We start from the raw sequence: 20,925 nt of genomic DNA, 5'->3' as shown, positions 1-20,925 counted from the left end.
TAGCTGGCAGTCTGCATATTGGCAGGACAAGCTCACATCACAGTGGGCTGGCTACTTCTCTGGCTACAGTGACAACTGTCCCCGGGAGTCACTACATACCAGAGCAGTTGGGAGGACAGGGCATGGGGTTGTTAATGTCAAATCTATGTGGTTTACAAGATCTGCTATCCTGCTAGAATTGTTTTAGGGAAGAAAAGAGGCAGTTCTGTTTCTCCTTATGTGGGTAAACACAGCGAAAAGGCCTGCAGTCCTTGGTCAGGCAAGAGTTAGGGTTCTCTTTCAGCCCAGCATTTTAAACTACAGTCCTGTTGTTGGTGACAGGAAGCTGTGAGGCTCAGAATGCCCATCTGTAGAAGGAGACGCTAACTTCTGCTTGGAGAGGTTCGCCTCGCACTGGAGCGAGGCCAGCTAGCCCAGCTTCCATTTTTCAGACCAGGGGGAGCTGATTTTGAAATGTCAATATTTGGGGCCTGACCTGTGGTGGCGCAGTGGGATAAAGCGTCGACCTGGAACACTGAGGTCGCCGGTTCAAAACCTTGGGCTTGCCTGGTCAAGGCACATATGGGAGTTGATGCTTCCTGCTCCTCCCCCTTCTCTCTCTCTCTCTCTGTCTCTCTCTCTCTCACTCCTCTCTCTCTAAAAAATCAATAAATAAAATATTAAAAAAAAAAAAAAGAAATGTCAATATTTGGAGTCACTCACTCTCTATTGACCTAGGCCCTTAGTAACTCTTAGTGTTCACACAACTGTGGCTCCTTCTTGTCTGTACCAGAGGGCTGGTGATCTGCCCCAGCAAGCTGGCTGCCCTGTGGAGTGTGTGAAGAGCTGAAACTTTGATCTTGAAAAGGTGGCCCTAGCAGTCCCCATGGCCTTTGAAGTGGCACAGGTGTAGGATTTTTAATTCATTGCTATGGAGACCTTTCTTATCATTGTAATTTTTTTTTAAAAAAAGAAAACCAACTTTATTATTTTATAATCTTATGCATTAGGCAATAGCATTTTCATAAAAGCCATTTGTAAGGTATGAATTAACAATGGTAGGAGTGAAACAGACAGAAAGTCCCTGCTTGTAAAAAAAAATAATGACCAGTGGCACAGGTAACTGGGCCCAGTGAAAACTCATAGAGTGTTGACAGCAAGCAAAAGTGTGCTGAGAGCAGGGGAGGGAGAGGAGACCACCACTGTTAATGAACTCTGACGGGTGGTCACGCCAAGTCTACAAGGCAGCTGCTCTTGTTAGCCTGTTTTTACAGATGAGAGACTGAGGCACAGGGAGCCAGATCGGCCCCCTAAGAGGTGGTGAAGCTGGGATTCAGAAATGACATTTGGCTTCTCCTTTGGGAATTGCCTGTCAGGGTCTGTGTTGGTGACATGGAATGGACAAGGGTCACACGTCACCTGAGCATAGGCCCAGAGCTGATGGGGCAGACCACAAACAGCCACTGTCACCGTGTGCACCTCAGTGCTGTTCCCCGAGTGCCACACAGTGCCAGACACTGTGCTGCTCATTGAGCCCCTCACTGAACCGTGGCAGCCACCCCAGGGCACCAGGTCCTAGCGTCCCCCATGTTACAGATGAGGGAACAGTGGCTTGGAAGTTACACGACTTGTCCACAGTTGCACAGATGACAGGATGTAGAGATGGGTGTCTGGTCATAGGCCCAGCAGATGTAGGGGAAACATAGTCTATTTAAGTAGAAGAACCACTGCATTATAATAAAATTTGAGAAAAAGACTCAAAATTACATTCCCAGGGGAAAAAAGTACAGAAGAGTAAAAATCCTGGGACACGGGATCACAGAAAAAAAGAATGAGGGTCTTCCCAGAGAGGTTAGCAGCTGTGGCTGGCTCAGTTGGAATAGATTCAGACGAAACCACTGGTCGAGTCTAGAAAAAAGCCACATGGACTTAGGGAAGGAGTCCCCAGGCATGTTCTCTACCCTCCATTACCTTCGTGGCTGTCACTGAATTTTCCATTTTAAAAAATTGATTATCATCTCAATTCTAACCTTGCAGCCGGTGGCATCATCATTGAAATATTTAACAGCCTGGGCAGCACAGTCAACAGCCCATCAAAACAGTCCTCAGGCACGAAGGGGCTCAGGCCACGCTGTCTGACTGTCAGCAGCCCTGCCCACAGCTCTATGGCCCTTTGAGGAAGAGGAAAGTCAAAGCTGAAAGTGAGGGAGACCTGATGGCACATTTCGTGCCATCAGGGGATGGGTTCAGAGAAGGGTCAGGGTGTGGAGAGGGGCTGGAGAGGGAGGAGGCCAGGGGGCCTGTCCGTGACCCTGCCTGTCTCTCCAATGTGGGCCCTGGACCATCGGACCATTCAGCAGAGCTTCCTAGGACTTTGTTCAGAGGTAAATCCCTGGGCCTTTTCCAAGACCGACAAGGCGTGTCTAGCCTGGTGGCAGAAATGGGCGTACTTACCAAGCCCCTGGAGTCTGTTGTACCCATAGTATTTGGAAACCAGGGTCCTCACTCCTCCAGCTCAATAATACCAAATAAGACCAAGCTAAAGTCACCCCTGGCCACCTCTTCATCCTCTGCTTGTTCTTCCCTGACTGTCCTGAGTCCGTTGGCCTGAGGATAAAAGCCAGGAGAGGAAGGTTTGCTTCCTGAAGGCAGAGCTCAGGGCTGCAGATCTGGGTTACTCCTGCAGGACCCTGAGGTAGTCACTTACTGTTTGCGGGTTTCAGTCTCTTCGTAAAATGAGACTAATAAAAACAGCTCTCTGATTTACAGTTATTCTAAGAATGGTGTAAAAGAGATGATGTATGTAAAATGCTTAAGGCAGTGCCTGCTCTATAGGAGCTTCTAGACTTGCATTGCTCTCAGCCGTGAACTCCCAAACCAGTGAACAGGAGGTTTGGTCATCCGTTCTGCTGACGTACCTCTGAATCCACGCCCATGCTGTCACTAAATATTAAGGACAAAGTCTTGGTTGGACTGCTTCTCCCTCTTCATTAGTGGCCTCTTATTTTTTTAGTCTCATTTTGATTATTCTCAAATGCGTGCACTTCTGCATATACAGTCATCAGTCTTATTTTAGGCTGCCTCATCCTATGTGAACTAAATAGTGTCTAAGTGAAAAAAAATGAAGAACTTTAGTGAATGAAGAGCAGGCTGCTTATTTTGCATACGAGAAAACCAAGACCTAAGAGGAGTTAACGTCCCACTCAGAGGTCACACCGCCAGTTAGAGTAGGTCTGCAGTTGGAACCCTATTGGCTGCTCTCCCCTCTGAGTGGGCAGACACCCTGCCCCAGCGAGGCTTCGCTGTGGGGAGTGCAGCCTGGGAACGTCCTGTTCATGGTTTAAAGCAGCAATGCACCCAAATTTAGCTTCAGACACACTTAACTTCAGCCTCTGTAACAACAGCCTAAATATGTGTTCTAGCCTTTGAGAGGTCATAAAGGTTGCAAAGCCAAAGGCTAACTTTATTGTTGTTTCTAGAACCCTGGACTTGTGTCTAATCGTTGATTTTGTGGTTACGTGGATTACTACGCCTCTTCTGCATAACCATATCAACAATGCCCTTCGGATGCTTTGCCTGCTGAGACTGTTATCAGTCAGCAGAAAGTAAATGTATATTTATTATTTTAAGAACAAAACAACTACAGTAATTAATGATGTTTGTGGAAATTGCTAATTTCATCCGAGAATACTGAATATTATGAGAACACACTGACTAGATAAGTTTAGGAATAATAGTTGTAGTATTGTGTTTTATAATAAATGTATATTTGGTCTTAGTCTCCATTTCTGGCACAGAGTTCTGAAAACCCTTGAAGTTTTCTAGGTAATGAGCACCTAAAGGTGAAATAGGTTTTTGGTATTCATAGCATCCCTTTCCACCACAACAGGGGTTTATGTTAATAAGGTGATTTTGGAGGAGACCCAACCATGTGATTAGAGAGCTGGAAATTTCAGTGCCCCTCACAACCTCCAAGGAGAGAAGAGGGTCTGAAGGTTGAGTTCCACCACCAATAGCCAATGATTCAATCAATCATATCTGGGCAATGAAGCCTCCATAAAACCCAAAAGATCGGGGTTTGGAGAGCCTCGGGGTTGGTGAACACTTGGAGATGTGGAGAGGGTGGCAATTTTGGAGAGAGCACAGAAGTGCCTCACCTCTTTTCACATACCATGCCCTCCGCACCTATTCTGTCTGGCTGTTCCTGAGTTAGATCCTTTTATTTTAATATATATAATTATAATATATAATAAAAACCAGTTTATTATAATAAACTGGTGATATACATAGTAAGTAAAATGCTTCTCTGAGTTCTGTGAGCCACTTTAGCAAATTAATAAACCCAAAGAGGGAGTAATGGGAATTCCCCCCTTTACACCTGGGCTTGCGACTAGAGTCTGAAGTGGGGGCAGTCTTATAAGACTGAACCCTTGACCGTGGAACCTGATGCTGTCTCTGGGTAAGTAGTGTCAGAGTTGAGTTGAATTCTGGTCAACTTCATGGTTATGGTCAGGTTCACGTCACGATCAGATTCAAGGTCATGGTCACGATCAATTCACATTCGATGTGTGGCTCCGGAGCAACTAGGCCTGTGGCTCCGGCTCCAGCTGCGGCTCCGGCTGCGGCTGCGGCTGCGGCTGCGGCTCCGGCTGCAGCTGTGGCTCCGGCTGCGGCTGTGGCTCCGGCTGTGGCTCCGGCTCCGGCTGCGGCTGCGGCTGTGGCTCAGGCTCAGGCTACGGCTCAGGTTCTTACATTTAGCTGACATCTATTTAAGGGTCTGTCAATTTCACTTTGTGGGAGAAGATTTTTTTAGAAGTTATTTATTTCTTTATTTCTAATGGAAATAAATGCAGAATTACTCATAAGATCCTGACTGCCTTCATGGAGTTTACCATTTTGCAAGATGACCAAGTGAAAACTAAGATACTCAGTTTTCTCCCTTTATTCTCCCCATTAAAAACCTAGCAAGCTGCTAAGGAAACAGTGCCATTCATAGATTCATAGACCCTGAGATTGTGTTTTTGACTTCTTTTGTACTCCAAACCTGTGTTGATGTTTGCTTTAGTGTCTGCAGAAAGCTGATGGTTTACGGACAGGTGCAAGGTCAAGTTCAAGCCCAAGTTCATGGTCATGGTCAAGCTTATGGTCTCTTCTGTCCTCTGCTCACCCCAGCTGGGAAGGGCTGAAAAGGACCCAGATCTGGTCTTGTCATGGAGACAGGAACTGGGAGCAGGATTTTGAACTCAGTGTGCTCTCAGAGGCGGACCAGCGCTGAGTCTGGGCTGGGTGGTTCAAGGGATGTGTTTGGCCCCTGGCTTTAATATGGCTGGGGGCCCGGAGACACCAAGTACCAAAGCTCAAAGGTGAGGAGCACAGCATGTCACCTTTCACATGCGTTTCTCTCTCCCACGTTGGATAGTTTGTGAAGTTTGCCAACATCGAGGAGGATACCCCATCCTATCACCGGAGCTATGACTTCTTTGTGTCCCGCTTCAGTGAAATGTGCCACTCCAGCCATGATGACTTGGAAATCAAAACAAAGTGAGTAGTGGCAGGCAAAGGGGTATGCACGGTTTGTGACAGAAGTATCAATGGGTCTTACAGAGTTCCCAGCCTGGGTTGTGTTATCTGATCCCACAGGTGTTGCCTCTGCTCTGACTTTTCTGGGTAGGAAAGAGCACCTGGTGGAACTTAGGTGGGCAAGCAGGCAGTGCTGGGCTCGCTCCCAACACGTGCTTTCTAAAGAAACAGTCCCTAGGGCAGAAAAAGAGGCAGATGTAAGATAAGGGTCCTGTGAGCCCAGTTTGAGAGCCAATGTCAGCCCACACACATGCATACACCTGTGCTCTTTTGTTCAGAGGTACATGCCTTTATGCACCCTGAAACACTCACACTAAATTAAAGTATCTGCCCACCAATAAAAAGCAAAGTCCTCGCTCACATCGACTTATCCCCACTGCCCTCCTGACTTCGTCTCCTCCACTCTCCCCCACTCCTGCCCCTCTAGCCACGCAGGCCTCCTTGCTGCCCCAGGGCCTTTGCAGAGTCTGTTCCTGTGCTTGGAATACTTCCTCCGTGGGTCTGCAGAGGTCCTTCACCTCCTTCAAGCCTGGATCATAGGCCCCCTTGGCAATGACTCCTGTCCCTGAACATCCCCCCACACCCTCACCCTGCTCTGTTTTTCTTTCCTCACAGTACTCATCCTCTTCAAACATGCTTCATAATTTGCTTACTATGTTTCTTACTCATTGTCTGATACTCCCCACTAAAATGTAAGACTGTGAGGGCAGCAACCATTGTTTTGTTCACTGATGCATCCCAAATGCTAAATCAGTGTCTGGAGAGCAGCAGGTGTTCAACAAATATTTGTTGAGTTTGTGAATGAATGAATGAATGAATGTTCCAGATAAATACCTTGAATTACAGAATACATTTACATACACATACTCCAAGGTGAAAAACACACTTAAATCACAGAAATACATTGGCCCACATAGAAATAAAACCCCTCAGCCTGACCAGGTGGTGGCGCAGTGGATAGAGCATCGGACTGGGATGCAGAGACTCAGGTTCAAGACCCCGAGGTCGCCAGCTTGAGCGCGGGCTCATCTGGCTTGAGCAAAAAGCTCACCAGCTTGGACCCAAGGTCACTGGCTTGACCAAGGGGTTACTCGGTCTGCTGTAGCCCCCCAGTCAAGGCACATATGAAAAAGCAATCAGTGAACAACTAAGGTGTCTCAATGAAAAACTGATGATTGATGCTTCTCATCTCTCTCCCTTCCTGTCTGTCCCTATCTATCCCTCTCTGACTCTCTCTCTGTCCCTGGAAAAAAAAAAAAGCCCCTCAAATAAAGTCACAAATTACATGACTGTGTGCTGACACAGATAGATAAAGCAGGACACGGCACCAGACTGAGGAAGCGGTAATGTAGGTGAACTGTGGCACCCATTGTCCTTGGAGCTGTAGGGTCCAAAAGGGTTAGAATTAGGTCCCTGCCTACAAAGTGTATTATCAACCGGGGGAGCTATATGAAACTAGAGGACGTGTTGGAAAAGGGGAAGGAAGGAGGAAGAGGGTCTAAGCTCTCCTGACAGCAAAGCTTCGGGAGGAGTCGGGGAAGAGGGGCGGCTGGGGGCTGGAGTTTCTGTGGCCAGCGTGTCCATGGTAGACCAGCTCTTCAGTGGTTTGTACCAGAACTCAGCTGATGCATCAGCACCTCAGAGGGGCCCCGTGTGTCACATTTTGAGCAACAGCAGGGTCAGGGAGGCTTGTGGGCACCTAACGACTGCTTGCTCCTCATAATTGATGGTCAGGGTTGGAGAAACAAGAAATGAATCCCTCCACCCCTGCCCCCGGGGTGGCCAGTTCCCAAAGCTTCCAAGACTATGTCCGTGGAATGACTCTGGGCAGGTCCCCTGCCTCCCACTCCCCGAACCAGTCATGGGCTCCCTGGGCTGTGCTCCCACGGTGCACTCGGATGGGAGAGTTATTTGAGTGTTGGGAGTCTTTCATTTCTTAGCTTTGATTCAATAATTCCACTCATGGCAATGATTTCAAATGTAGTAAAATCTTTGATATAGAAACGTCCATTGTAGCATTATGATAGTAGCTAAAAATTTAGAAACAACTGAAATGATCAATAAGGGACCAGTTTAGAAAGTTCTTATAAAAATACATCATGTATGTTATGAAGAGTTAATGATATAGAAAAATGATTGAATGTTATAGGGAAAATGCATATTACATATGGGACAGGTTCTTAATTCTGCTATAGTTTGCATGCAGAATAAAAGATAGACACCAAAATGCCAGTAATGATTATCTATGAGTGGTTACGGTAGGGATAATTCTTCTTTATACTTTTCTATACTTTGCATATATTATTTTATAATTAGAAAAAAAGTTTAATTGAAAAGAGAAAAAAGGAACTTCAAGCTGAAATAAATGGCCAGTAAAGAGGGACCCCTCCTGCAGGACCACACTGACCCTGGGGCAGCACATTAGGGACTAGGGGTGGGTGAAAGGGATCTCCGCTGTGCTGTGACTCGATTTCCCCTGTGGTTTCTCACTAGCTTAGCCCCAGCTAGCTAAACCCTTTTTTGCCAAGAGAACCTGGTAGCCCTATGCCTCTCCCTTCAGGTCCCCCCTCTTCACTTGCAAGTTGCTCATAGCCCTGGAATCAAACTGGTCAGTTCTTGGCATCACAGTGAGCTCCTGTATCTTGGGCTCAAGCTGGAACAAACCCAGCTGAATACTAAGCAGAGGAAGCCTGAAGCACCTGGAACCTTAGTGACATTGCCTGGGCGGTTCCAGGGCAAAGACAGCCAGGAAACCTGGCCTCCTGGGCTCGCGTCCTCCAGCATAAGAAGCCAGCCTCCCGGGAGCCCAAGTCACAGGAAGAGCAGAAAGGGGACTCCATTCTGCCCTTTGAAGGATGAATGCACCCGTGACCCCTGCACCTGCCACAGAAGCTGGACTCCTTTGGGTTGAAGGATATCATTGCCCTGTCTCACCCCTTTCCCTACAGAATCCGGATTTCGGGCATCAAAGGACTGCAAGGGGTGGTGAGGAAGACGGTGAATGATGAACTGCAGGCCAATATCTGGGACCCACAGCACATGGACAAGATTGTCCCATCACTGCTTTTCAACTTGCAGCACGTAGAGGAGGCAGAGAGGTGAGCAGGCCCGGGTAGAGCTCGGACAGCAAACACATGTTGCCCCCCGCCCCCCTGACCAGGCTGCCTCCCCTGGCTGTTTGCTAAAACCTAGCCATGAGGCCGGGGAGCTTGGCTTTATGGCTCGTTCTACAGTGAGTCCAGGGCTGGCTTTCTGCCAGCTTGCCGTGCCCCTGATGGTCTGTGTTCATGCAGGGCTGACCGTGGGGGTGCTGGGCTCCCTGGGGGAGAACAAAGAACCAAGACTCTGGTTATCGCTGTCTCTCTGGAAGCAGCAGGCCAAGGAGGTTTTAAAATGCCTTGCAGGGCTCCAATTACTGATGACTTTCCCTCCATGACCTTCCTTCCTCCCTCACTTCCTAATGGTATTTCAGGCCTTTATAACATGCCTGCCTGACCAGCCAGCAGCTCCTCAGTACAAATTGCAGAGATTGGGTTTTAATTCGGAAGCCTCCAGACCTGGCATTCAACCTGTCCCCACCTTTTGCCCTTCCCCTCTGGAGATGGGGTGGAGGGAAGTGTTCACGTCCATGTCCATCTTGGCTATACATGACACTGGTGGAAGGGGTTGGATCCCTCGCCTTCTGTCTGTTGAGCCTGTGCTGCTAGTCAGGCAGGGAAAGTAAGCTTGCCCTCTGGTGGCTGTTTCTGGATTCGCACGTCATTGACAAGATTGGCCTGTAGTCTCAAGGCCTGGAGTCTTGGGGATCCTTCTGTGCCGAACTTGGTCCACCTCCTGTGATGCAGGTACCACTGAATCACACCTGAGCCAACCTTTTCTCCTTTCTCTTGTCCTCTCTCCCACTTTCTTTTGCTTTCTGCTATCCTGCTCACCTCTCTTCATATCACATCTCTGTCTCTTCCTCCCAAAGCCATAGGGGCATGGAGGTTCCTGTGGTCTGTGCCTCACCAGGCCCCTGGTGTTCAGGGTATCTATTCTTCTGACAGAGGCCCATCAGGCCTGTCCTTAAGGATTTCCAGAAAAACTTTGTCCCTTCTCCCACAACCTTCCTCCACTCCCGGCGTCTTTACTGCATTTAATTTCTGATAGCCCTGACATCTCCCCTGTGACCTACATCAAATTCCGGCTTGTCCTGCTGCCACCATTTGCGTGGATGCAGCACGGAATCTCAGGCATGCACAAAGGCTGGCTCCCCGCTTTGCCCTCCATCCTCCACCGACCAGGCTGTGTGTTCCTGCAGCCGGTCCCCCTCGCCCCTCCAAGCGCCAGAGAAGGAAAAGGAGAACCCGGCAGAGCTGGCTGAGAGGTGCCTTCGGGAGCTGCTGGGCCGGGCTGCCTTTGGCAACATCAAAAACGCCATCAAGCCTGTTCTCATGTGAGTCCCCACCCCCAAGCGAACAGTTCCAGGTCCCAGCATCTACTTGCTGAATCAGGGAGAAAGGGAGGTGGTGTTATGGTTGTGGTGCTGTGCCCAAGCTGGTCCCTTCTCTGTGCCTGTGTTCCCTGCATTGGGACCACAAAAGCTACCACACTGTGGCCACAGTTTTGGGGAGAAGAGTTGGTAGAAGGGTCCCCAGAGTGAAGAAAGGTACCTGGTTCACTCCTGAATCCACAGCTGCAGAGCCCTGTCCCTTGATCTCTGGGCTTGGGACTGTCCTGAGGTCCCTCGTGCTTCCCTCTCTCACTCACCTGGACGATGTGAGGCTGGGTCTCTGGGAGGTATCCCTCTCCTGCCAAACTTATCTCTCCTCCCTAACATCACTTTGTGTTTCATAGCTCTTTCACCATATTTTCTCTCTCGCAGCCATTTGGATAACCATTCTCTGTGGGAACCCAAGGTGTTTGCCATCCGTTGCTTTAAAATCATCATGTATTCAATTCAGGTATGGTGTCTCCCCTGGTGCAGCTTGTCCCCCTGGCCAAGGGCACCTCTGGGAGCAAGACAGTGCTCTTAGAGACAAAGCCAACCGACTGTACCGGTTCTGCTTAGCCTTGCTGTAGAGAATGACCTGTTCAGTTTCATTTCTAATCCATCACAGACCAACACTTTATAAAGTACAATTTAAAAGAATTCGTAAAAAAAAATTAAATAAAAAGTATGTGCAAAGTAGAAGCCCACAGACCAGGCGTGGCCGCCACAGCAGTGCCCGGTTGCTTACTGAGCACTTATGCAGTCTCTGTACTCCTCGCGGAATAAACAGGCATCGGGAGAGTTTGAATTGTCATCAGACCACGGGCCACACCTTGAACAGCAGTAGACTAAACCATGGGGCCTCCCATGGCCCTTACCAATAAGACATGGGAAAGACATGAAAAGGAAGACAGTATTTTTAAGTTGACTTCTGACCCATTTGGAGTGAAAGGGCCCAGGAAAAATGTGGAAATCCAGGTCTTCGCTGGGATCTGGCTTTGCTCCTTGTTGGATCAGGGGCTCGGGGCTTGGGGAAAGGAACCAGGGCATCTCCCTTTTGTCCAGTCTGGCCTTTGGGTCCCACTTCAGGGCTGCCCTGGCTCCTAGGCCGTGTGGGGGTTGCTGTTTGGGGACCAGCACGTCTTCCTCCCTCCAGCCGCAGCACTCCCACCTGGTTATCCAGCAGCTCCTGAGCCACCTGGATGCCAACAGCCGCAGCGCGGCCACTGTCCGGGCGGGCATCGTGGAGGTCCTGTCGGAGGCCGCGGTCATCGCAGCCACCGGCTCCGTGGGTAAGGTGGGCCTGGAAGGAGTGGGGTCTAGGAACCCCTCAAGGACAAAGAACTGCGGGAGGCTGCTTCCCCTTCCAGAAAAGAGCAGGGCGCCTTAGGAGGCTTTGGAGCCGGTTTTCCTCTGGAGGACAATCAGCCGGGGAGGTGGGGGCAGAGGAAGCCCCTGGTGGAAGTGCAGGGCAGGGAAGGATGAGCGGTGCCAGCCCTGGATCTGGGGTTTCTCACCCGCCGCCCTCAGGGCCCACGGTGCTGGAGATGTTCAACACCCTGCTGCGGCAGCTGCGGCTCAGCATCGACTACGCCCTGACCGGGAGCTACGACGGGGCGGTCAGCCTGGGCACCAAGATCATCAAGGAGCATGAAGAGCGCATGTTCCAGGAGGCTGTCATCAAGACTATAGGTGCGGGCCCAGGGAGGGGCGTGTGGGCGAGGCCTGGAAGAGACTGCTCCCGGGATGACCCTCACAAGGACTTCAGCCCAGAGTATTGTAGGATTGTCATCTGTTCATGTTATTTACCAACACTGTGGGGAAATGGAGCCAGCCCACAGTGCGCTGCGCGCAGCCCCCAGCCAGACCTGAGCGAGAGCCCGGATCAATCTCCATGGGTTTCCCAGCCCCAACTTCAGATCACAGGCTCAGAGAGACAAACTCTTCCTGATGAAGAAAAAGCATGTCCCCATTAGGCCTGCCTGGTGCTTCCAAGTTTGTGGGACTAGAGGTTAGGCTGGGAGTGAGGAAAAGAAAAGGGAGGAAAGAGGAAAGGGAGACAACCGTGGAGAATATGTGCGTGCACATGGGTGTGGATGAGAACTGTAGAGCCCCCTCACGTGGAAGGCTCATCACTTTTGGTCAGGGAGGTATGACTTACTCAAGGTCACCCAGCAGACAGCCGGGACAGAGCCTAGGTGGGCACCCGGGGTTGCTGCCCTGCTCCCAGGGTCCGGTTCGCTATCCCAGAGACCTCAGCCTCGGGCTCGGGAATAGCAAGTGCAGGACCTGGTGCCAGGGGGAGCCCTCCAGAGTCCCCTAGGTTTCTCCTCTGGGTCTTAACTGTCCCCCAGAGAAGCAGCCTAGTAATGTCTAGAGTAGTTGCTTAGCTGAAAGGCTGAGCAAGAGACCCTGGAAGCTCTTGGCTTTGCCTGGGCCAACCCTCTCCACCATCTTTTTCCTGCAGGCTCCTTCGCCAGCACGTTGCCCACTTATCAGCGCTCGGAGGTGATCCTCTTCATCATGAGCAAGGTCCCGCTGCCTTCTCTGCATCACCCCATGGAGACAGGGAGGACAGGGTAAGTCGATTGTGCCTCCCTCCCGCTTCCTTCTCTCCTGGCCCAGGTCCCACCCCAGCTACCCTTTCCCACGTTGCCTTCTCTCTTCTCTTATTCTACTCTCAAATCCCTCAGCAGCCTTTAGAGGGGCCCTTGGGTCCCACAGCAGTTACTCGGGCTGCCACCTCCCCCCCACCCTCCCACAACTACCTCCTGCCTTAGGGGGAGCCGTTAATTCCCTGCTCTGCTTCCTGACTCTGGAAGTCACTCTCTTGGGTAACCCAACAAGCTAAGCCTCATGGAAAATGTAATCACAAGGGAGAACTATGCGGGCAAGTGTGGGGTCTCCGCCCAAATCACCATCCTGGTGAGTGTGTGTATTTCTGACCCGCAGGGAGAACAGGAACCGGCTGACCCAGATCATGCTGCTGAAATCCCTCCTCCAGGTGAGCCTCTCCTGCCCCCACTCCTGCTCTGCCTCTGCAGGGGGACACTCCTTCCAAGGCTGGGGACGGCTATAACATACCTCTGTACTGTGCGGGTTACACGCTGCACAAATGTGTCATCCAAAGAGATGAGGTGGGGACTGAGATCCAGCCTGTGTCCCGCTCACTAGCCTGGCTGGGCACACACAGAGCTGGGTCATTCAGAGCAGATGGTGCCACTTTCTAGTTTTCACAGAGGTTCTTTATCAGTTACTGATAGCGTTGTCCCTGGAGCATTAGCTCTGTATTGAGATGGAATCGGTTGCTTCCTGCCCGTTCCCCTCCAAGGAGCTGCCCTGACCCTCCCCCCCTGCGTCCCCCTTGGCACTGTGCTCACCTCAGGCTCCCAGCCACATGCTTCTTCTTCATCAGTGTTTTAGATTCCTGTTTTTACAGCTCTGCAACCATCACTGGGGATGAGGTTCGTTGCTCTCAGACGTCACCATGACCAACTTGTTACCTCTAGAGATTCCCTGAAGGTTCTGAGCCATCAGTCTGGGTGGGGTCTGTGACAAACCCCCAGTTATCTGTATGCACAGCCCTGGCCCAAACAGTGGACATCTAACCACCAGATGGTTCTCCGAGCTGCTCTTATCTCCATGTCTCCTCACTCACCACATATCACTCGTGCTTGCCCTTCCCCCTCCCCCGCCCACGCCTTTCATGTCACTGTTTTTATAAAGACTTTTCATGATAACTCTGCCCACATCAGGTTACCTCCTCCCTCGATGTACTCCTGCCATTTCTTTGTTGAGTGTACCCTCTTTGATTTGTACCCAGCATCTTATTAAGGTGACAGTTTGGTACGCGCTCAGATACATCCCCCTTTGGTGAACACCCATGTTACTATGGATGGCACCAGGTTTCGCTAGATCCTCCAGGGCCTGCTGAATCATCAAGGGCCTTGTTTTATAATATATGGACTTGACAGTAAATATGTTTTGCTGCTTTTGACTGCTCTGACATCACATATGATGTGCCAGTGCCAACTCGCTTTGATCAGAAGCCTCCTTTGTGGCCATGCAGGAAGAGATGAGACCAAATGCTGTGTGTGCTCATGGTTGTTGCCACAAGTGTGGGTCCTGACTCCTCAGCCAAGCTCTGAGTTCTTACACTGTCTCTCCACTTCTTTGTGACTGTTGCACTCTTAGTAGGGCATTGTTTTCACAGTAAGTCTTCTGTTGTGCCCTGAAGGCCTGGAACAAGAGTTCAGAGGCTTCTTGCCTCAGGCCCCCCTCCAAGGCACATCCCTTGCTTGCTTTTAACCACTTAAGATTCCTGCACACTGTCCCCCATCAAATCACATGCCTACTGAGCAGAGCTAAGCAAGTTGTCTGGGTGGATGTTGGCATATTCAAAAAAGTTGCCTAAGGCATCCAGGGCCCTGGGTAGGTCTCAACTGGGGGATCTGGACCAGGGGAACTGGACTGAGAGATGCTCAGGAAGGATGGATGCTTCTGACCCAACCTCTGCTGTCTGCTCTTCCATCTCCCACTACACCTGAGGGCGGCAGCACTCTTAAGCATGGTCATCCTGGGCTCCTTTGTAGGTCTCCACAGGTTTCCAGTGTAACAACATGATGTCAGCCCTGCCTAGCAACTTCCTCGACCGCCTTCTGTCCACTGCCCTCATGGATGATGCCGAGATTCGTCTCTTCGTCCTAGAAATTCTCATCAGTTTCATTGATCGTCATGGCAACCACCATAAGTTCTCTTCCATCAGGTGAAGTTGGGGTCTCCTCCCCTGATGATGTATGATGGGAGAAGACTCCCAATAGGGCCACACATGCAGGTTGGAGGACCATTCAGAGATCCGATGAGACCCACCAGAGAACTGACTATGGACATTGACCCTGGGGTCCCATGAGTGGAGGAGCGACTGAAAGGGCACTTGGCCTGGGGGCAAATGGGTATGGATTGGAGATTTGGGAAATAAAGAACACATGTACTAAAAGGAGTTTTCAGGTTGGGAGGAAGAGCATAATCTAGAACAATGTTTAAGAAAAAGGGACAGGAACTAAAGAACTTGGGAGAATGTAGCGAGCGGACAAGGAACCAGCACTAGAGAGCACCAGGGGTATTTGGTGCAACTAATGACATTGGGATAAAGCCCTGTGACACCACATGAGCTCTGACTGGCATCACACAGGGCTAAGGTGGCTTCTCATATCCCCTTCCAGTACCCTCAGTGACATCTCTGTCCTGAAGCTGAAAGTGGACAAGTGTTCCCGACAGGACACTGTCTTCATGAAGAAGGTTAGCAAATCCTGGGCAGGTCAGGCCCTGTGGACACTGACCTTCCAGCCCCCACGTCACTGCTGACCACTGCTCCTGAGCCAGCCTCCTCCCTCTTTGTCTGTGCTTAGGCAGGATGAGCAGCCGACCCCTCTGAGGGTCAACCCCAGGGTCATACTCATCATCAAGGCCAAATGAGTACCAAGGCCAGTGACTATTCTGCTCCTTTTGCTGCTGCCTGACCGGACCCAGCCATCCCTAAATATGCACTCCTGCACATATTTACGTCCACTGGGGTCTGCTTCAAGGCCTCCTCTCCCTGAGGGTGGGGCACACACAGCTTTCCCACCCCCTCCCCATTGGTTTTTCTATTCTCCTTGCTCCTCCTGTCCCCACCCTGACACTGTGGCCTTGCCCGTACCCTGGCCCCCTCCCCAGCACTCCCAGCAGCTCTACAGGCACATCTACCTGAGCTGTAAGGAGGAAACGAACATGCAGAAGCACTACGAGGCGCTCTACGGCTTGCTGGCGCTCATCAGCATCGAGCTGGCCAACGAGGAGGTGGTGGTAGACCTTATCCGCCTGGTGCTGGCTGTTCAGGTAGGACTGCTGTGGGCAGGCCATGGAACCTGTTGTGACCAAGCACTAAGTAGAGTGCTGAGGAGCAACTGCTGCACAATTACTTTGGAGCCCAGGAATACCATGCCCTTGGTTGGCCATTCCTCCATGAAGGCCACAAACCATGGCCCTGTAGGGGAACCACTGAAGAATGCTTAATTCATGGCTTTGGCCCATTCTCGGGCTAAAAGACACCTGGGAAACAGGGTCATTCAAAAAATACCTTTTAGTCCCTCGTATGTCAGTCTCTTGAATGGGACTCCAAGGATTGCCAAGAGGGCGTATAAGCCCTGAGTGATCCCAAAGCAATCGTGTGGTTCCCATACTTGGCTGTGCTTCTGAATCACCTCAAACATTTACTAAAAATTTGTCTTCCCAGGTCTGCCCCTGAGCCTGCGGGCCTGTCGATTCAACAGGCCTCTCTGTGACTCTTAGGCAGGCAGTATGGCACTACATAGGGCTTTAGACTTTTGAGGTCTGCCTGGGCGGAAGTACAGTGTAGGCAGCGGGGTGTGTCCTTCAGACCTCAAAATAAGGGTCTCCAGTGGCCTGAAGCTAGGTGAGCATTGTACCCTGAATTGCGGCAAGCCTGGAAGTTCAATGGTGGCGAGTCTTGGGCCTCCTGCTTGGCAGTGCTACGTTGTTCAAGGCTAACCCAGATGCTCTGATTGTCTTCATTCTAGAATTTGAGATTCCTTTGTATGCTAATCCCTTAGATCCCTTAGTAACTCCCATAACTTTCTCAGTTTAACATGTGGACCCAATGTAACAAGCCAATCCAGTCCTCCAAGAATCAGCCAAGGGCCATAGTGAAGGAAGCCGCAATCTAGAGGTGGGCGTAACAACAAGGGTTTGGACCATCAGAGTCACTCACTAAAGCTGGAACTGCAAAGTGGGGGGGTTAAGGTCACTGCCTCTCATGGATAGTTCAAGGGACCATTCACTTTAGCCTTAATAAGGATGGCTTCTGACTTCCAGGAAATTATGGGGCTAAACACTTAGTCTAGAACAGTGGGCCATCTCCTGATGGCTGGGGAGAGGTTAAGTGGAGGATAGGCACCGGTATATACTTGTCAGTTAAAAACTGCAAAGGCCCCTCTGTGTTGCTGCAGGACTTGGCCCAGGTCAATGAAGAGAACTTGCCTGTGTACAACCGCTGCGCCCTGTATGCGCTGGGCGCAGCCTACCTGAACCTCATCAGCCAGCTCACGGCAGTGCCTGCCTTCTGCCAGCACATCCATGAGGTTGGTGTCCTCATGACCCTGAGATGTCCTCGTGACCAGGAGAGCTCAGATAGCCCTCGACTTGGGCTCTCGCCAGAACTTTCCCTCAATTGCACGAGCCCTGGGCATATTCTAGGTATTGAAGAAAACAGTTGACATAAGAACTAATAATGTGAGAAGTTACTAGCAGCAGCATTTCCTCCTGTGTGATGATGTCACACGACAGGGTGGGCCAGGCACAAGCGGGGTTCTATTCCCCTTCTTCACCTGTTACCTGTCCCACTCTACTTCCTGCCCCTCTATGCTACTGCACACACACCCCTCATGTCATGGGTCTAAATTACTCATTAAAAAAGTTTTGTCATGAAAGTTTTCAAATAAAACAAAAACTGAGTAAGCAATGACCATCCTGATAGCTATCATGCAGATTAAACAGTTATGAAGTTTTCCACGTTTGCTCCTTTTCTTTTTCTTTTCCTTTTCCTTTGCTGAAAAATTTTTAAGAGGTTATCATGTCATTTCACCCATACATATATCAGTATTTATTATTATTTTTATTAAGTGAGAGGCAGGAGGCAGGGAGGCAGAGACAGACTCCTGCATGTGCCCTGACTGGGATCCACCCAGCAAACCCCCTACAGGATGATGCTCTGCCCATCTGGGGCCACTGCTCTGTTGCTCGGCAACCAAGCTATTTTAGTGCTGAGGCGAGGCCATGGAGCCATCCTCAGCTCCTGGGGTCAAATTGCTCAAACTGTTTGAACCATGGCTGTCGGAGGGTAAAAGAGAGGGAGAAAGAGAGAGGAAGAAGAGGGAGGGGAAGGTGGAGAAGCAAACAGTTGCTTCTCCTGTGTGCCCTGACCATGAATCAAACCCGGGACTTTCACACACCAGACTGATGCTCTACCACTGAGCCAACCAGCCAGGGCTTATATCAATATTTAGATCTAAAAAAATGGACACCTTCTGACATAATTGCTATGCTATTAACATACTTAATTAAACTATCACTAATGCCTTGGTATTACCCAATACCCAGTCTATTGTCAAATGTTCTCATTTGTCGCAAAAGACATTTTAAAACATACTGAAGTGGCCCTGGCCGGTTGACTCAGCGGTAGAGCGTCGGCCTGGCGTGCAGGGGACCTGGGTTCGATTCCTGGCCAGGGCACATAGGAGAAGCGCCCATTTGCTTCTCCACCCCCACCCCCTCCTTCCTCTCTGTCTCTCTCTTCCCCTCCCGCAGCCGAGGCTCCATTGGAGCAAAGATGGCCCGGGCGCTGGAGATGGCTCCTTGGCCTCTGCCCCAGGCGCTAGAGTGGCTCTGGTCTCGGCAGAGCGACGCCCCGGAGGGGCAGAGCGTCGCCCCTGGTGGGCGTGCCTGGTGGATCCCGGTCGGGCGCATGCGGGAGTCTGTCTGACTGTCTCTCCCCGTTTCCAGCTTCAGAAAAATACAAAAAATATAAAATAAAAAAATAAAAATAAAACATACTGAAGTATTTATAGGTGGAATGATATGATGTATAGGATTAACTTTAAAATGCATTAGCAAAACAAAAAACAAAACAAGATAGCCCAGGTCTCAGCTGGCCTGAGCAGGAGAGTATGGGGGACAGTGCTGTCGGTGTGTCATGGACCACCCCGAGCAAGGCAGAGCTCCCCGCCTCTGGGCTGATAAGGGAGTGCAGGAGAGGCGATGCCCAGACATCCCCTTCACTACAAAGAGTAGCAACATTGCATACCCACCTCGCCCACATACTTGCCTGCCAGATATCCTCCCACTTCTCACCTTCTTAAAATCTTTGACCTTGTCAAAAATTTGCCAAGGATACTGAGGGAAACTCAAGATGTCACTGTCCATCAGGATGTGTTTGCAATGCACCAGGGATTAGGGAATGGGGTGACCTATGCTCCATTTTTCAGGTTTAAAGGGAAAACCGGAGTAGGTCACAGAAGCAAGAAAGAACAGTCTCTTGGGAGCCAAGTTCCCTGCATTTGGATGACATTTAATGCATATGTGTCACTGGGGTCAGCTTGAGCAGACCTCCTGGGCTGTTCTGAGGGTCACAGTGACCCGAGGTCCTCCCTCAGAAGCCTAGCTGTAGGTGCTCTGTGGGAGGGAGGAAAATCTGAGGGGGGCAGGAGCTCTTTCATTTGCCTGCCCGGAGCCTCTCTCCCTGCTGAACGGAGTTCTCACCTTGTCATTTCTCCCAAATTGCAGGTGATAGAGACCAGGAAGAAGGAGGCTCCATACATGCTCCCTGAGGACGTGTTTGTGGAGAGGCCCAGGTGAGGACATGGTCCAGGATACCCAGGCAGCTGAGGAAGAAGGTGGGCGGTCTGAGGCAGGGCCGCGGCTTCTGTGGGCTCTATGGCCATAAGTGGACCTTACTTGTGGCCCATAGGTCCTGGGTCAAATGTGACTGCAATATGCACCTTGAGCCATTTTTATGTGTTGTATCATATAGGGCAGTGGTCGGCAAACTCAGTCAACAGAGCCAAATATCAACAGTACAACGATTGAAATTTCCTTTGAGAGCCAAATTTTTTAAACTTAAACTATATAGGCAGGTACATTCCTTATTGAGGTAGTTAGTGCCCACACGTGGTATTTTGTGGAAGAGACGCACTCAAGGAGCCAAAGAGCTGCATGCGGCTCACGAGCCACAGTTTGCTGACCAGGGATCTAGGGTATGTGATGCCACCTCTGGGAGCTTTGGCCAAGCCCATGGCAAAGAAATCCTGGAGTAGTTGTTCCAGATAAGACACTGCCATCAATCCAAGTGGCGTTGTCAGGCTGTATGTAGTCTTTGGGCCAATATTACTTCAGCATCAGAGGGACTCGAGGAAAAGATATTCTGAAAAAATAAGATGTCTATGGCCTATCCAAGCAACAGACGACTAGTAGCCCCTTTACAATGGTTTGGAAATTAATATGAACTATTCACTGTAGAATAGATACATGACATAGGTCATAGAACAGGGATGTGGGGTAGGGTGGGATGATGTGCATGTACATTAATGTATGTGACTAAAGAATTCTGCACACCGAAGGTTATCTCTGGAAGGTGGGACTCTGGGTGATTTTATTTTCATTTGCATCTCTGTCATTTTGTATAATGAATGATACCTTTATAATAAGGAAAGGCATTAGGAAATCATCCAGTTACCCATGGTTCTCACTTGCTTCTTCCCTCCTTGGTCTTCCAGGCTGTCTCTGAATCTGGATGGAGTGGTGATTGAGTTCCTGTTCCGCCAGAGCAAGATCAGTGAAGTCCTGGGGGGCAGTGGCTACAACTCAGACAGGCTCTGCCTGCCCTACATCCCTCAGCTGACAGGTATGAGCTCTATTCAGACTTCCAAACCTGCCTCTGGCTTTTCTCTGCCAAGTAAGGGCCTGAGTGTAAGGAACTGCAGTCGCCTCCCATGGCACCTTGGTTGTCACAAGAGCTGAAAGACATAGTGGAAATCGATGGTGCGATCCTCTGCATTTCCACACCTCTCCTCCTCAGTGCAGGGTTCTTAGAAGGAACAGCCCCAGGAGAGCTTGGGCTGTAGATGGGAGAGGCCCCAGTGTGACACATATGGGCTACGGAGACCCAGGTCTCTGAAACTTACTTCCTGAAAAATCTTAGACAAGTCTCTTGGCCTCTCTGAGTCTCAGTTTCCTTGACTGTAACATAATAATGTTAACGATGCTTGCCGTAGAGGGTTGGTGTGGAAGGACATGAGAGGATGAGGGCAAATGCATGTAGTAAATGCTCCACAAATGACAGC

The 20,925-nt window shown here is 50.2% G+C and overlaps 1 protein-coding gene across 1 annotated transcript in view; it reads left to right on the top strand.

Moving 5' to 3' along the window:
• The window catches only part of EFR3B (EFR3 homolog B), a 79,000-nt gene that overhangs the window by 48,050 nt on the left and 10,025 nt on the right, over positions 1-20,925 (top strand). The window contains exons 5-18 of the mRNA XM_066386334.1: positions 5,399-5,520; positions 8,508-8,657; positions 9,860-9,994; positions 10,424-10,502; positions 11,187-11,322; positions 11,561-11,722; positions 12,498-12,609; positions 12,983-13,034; positions 14,623-14,795; positions 15,253-15,328; positions 15,746-15,907; positions 17,038-17,169; positions 19,370-19,437; positions 20,359-20,486. Of these exons, the coding sequence (XP_066242431.1) occupies positions 5,399-5,520; positions 8,508-8,657; positions 9,860-9,994; positions 10,424-10,502; positions 11,187-11,322; positions 11,561-11,722; positions 12,498-12,609; positions 12,983-13,034; positions 14,623-14,795; positions 15,253-15,328; positions 15,746-15,907; positions 17,038-17,169; positions 19,370-19,437; positions 20,359-20,486 (1,687 nt within the window). The remainder of the gene's footprint in view (positions 1-5,398; positions 5,521-8,507; positions 8,658-9,859; positions 9,995-10,423; positions 10,503-11,186; positions 11,323-11,560; positions 11,723-12,497; positions 12,610-12,982; positions 13,035-14,622; positions 14,796-15,252; positions 15,329-15,745; positions 15,908-17,037; positions 17,170-19,369; positions 19,438-20,358; positions 20,487-20,925) is intronic.

This window comes from Saccopteryx leptura, chromosome 5, assembly GCF_036850995.1.
Source record: "Saccopteryx leptura isolate mSacLep1 chromosome 5, mSacLep1_pri_phased_curated, whole genome shotgun sequence".
Classification (NCBI taxonomy): Eukaryota; Metazoa; Chordata; class Mammalia; order Chiroptera; family Emballonuridae; genus Saccopteryx; species Saccopteryx leptura.
The sequence above is the reverse complement of the archived record's forward strand: the minus strand, read 5'-3'. Positions and strand labels throughout refer to the sequence as shown.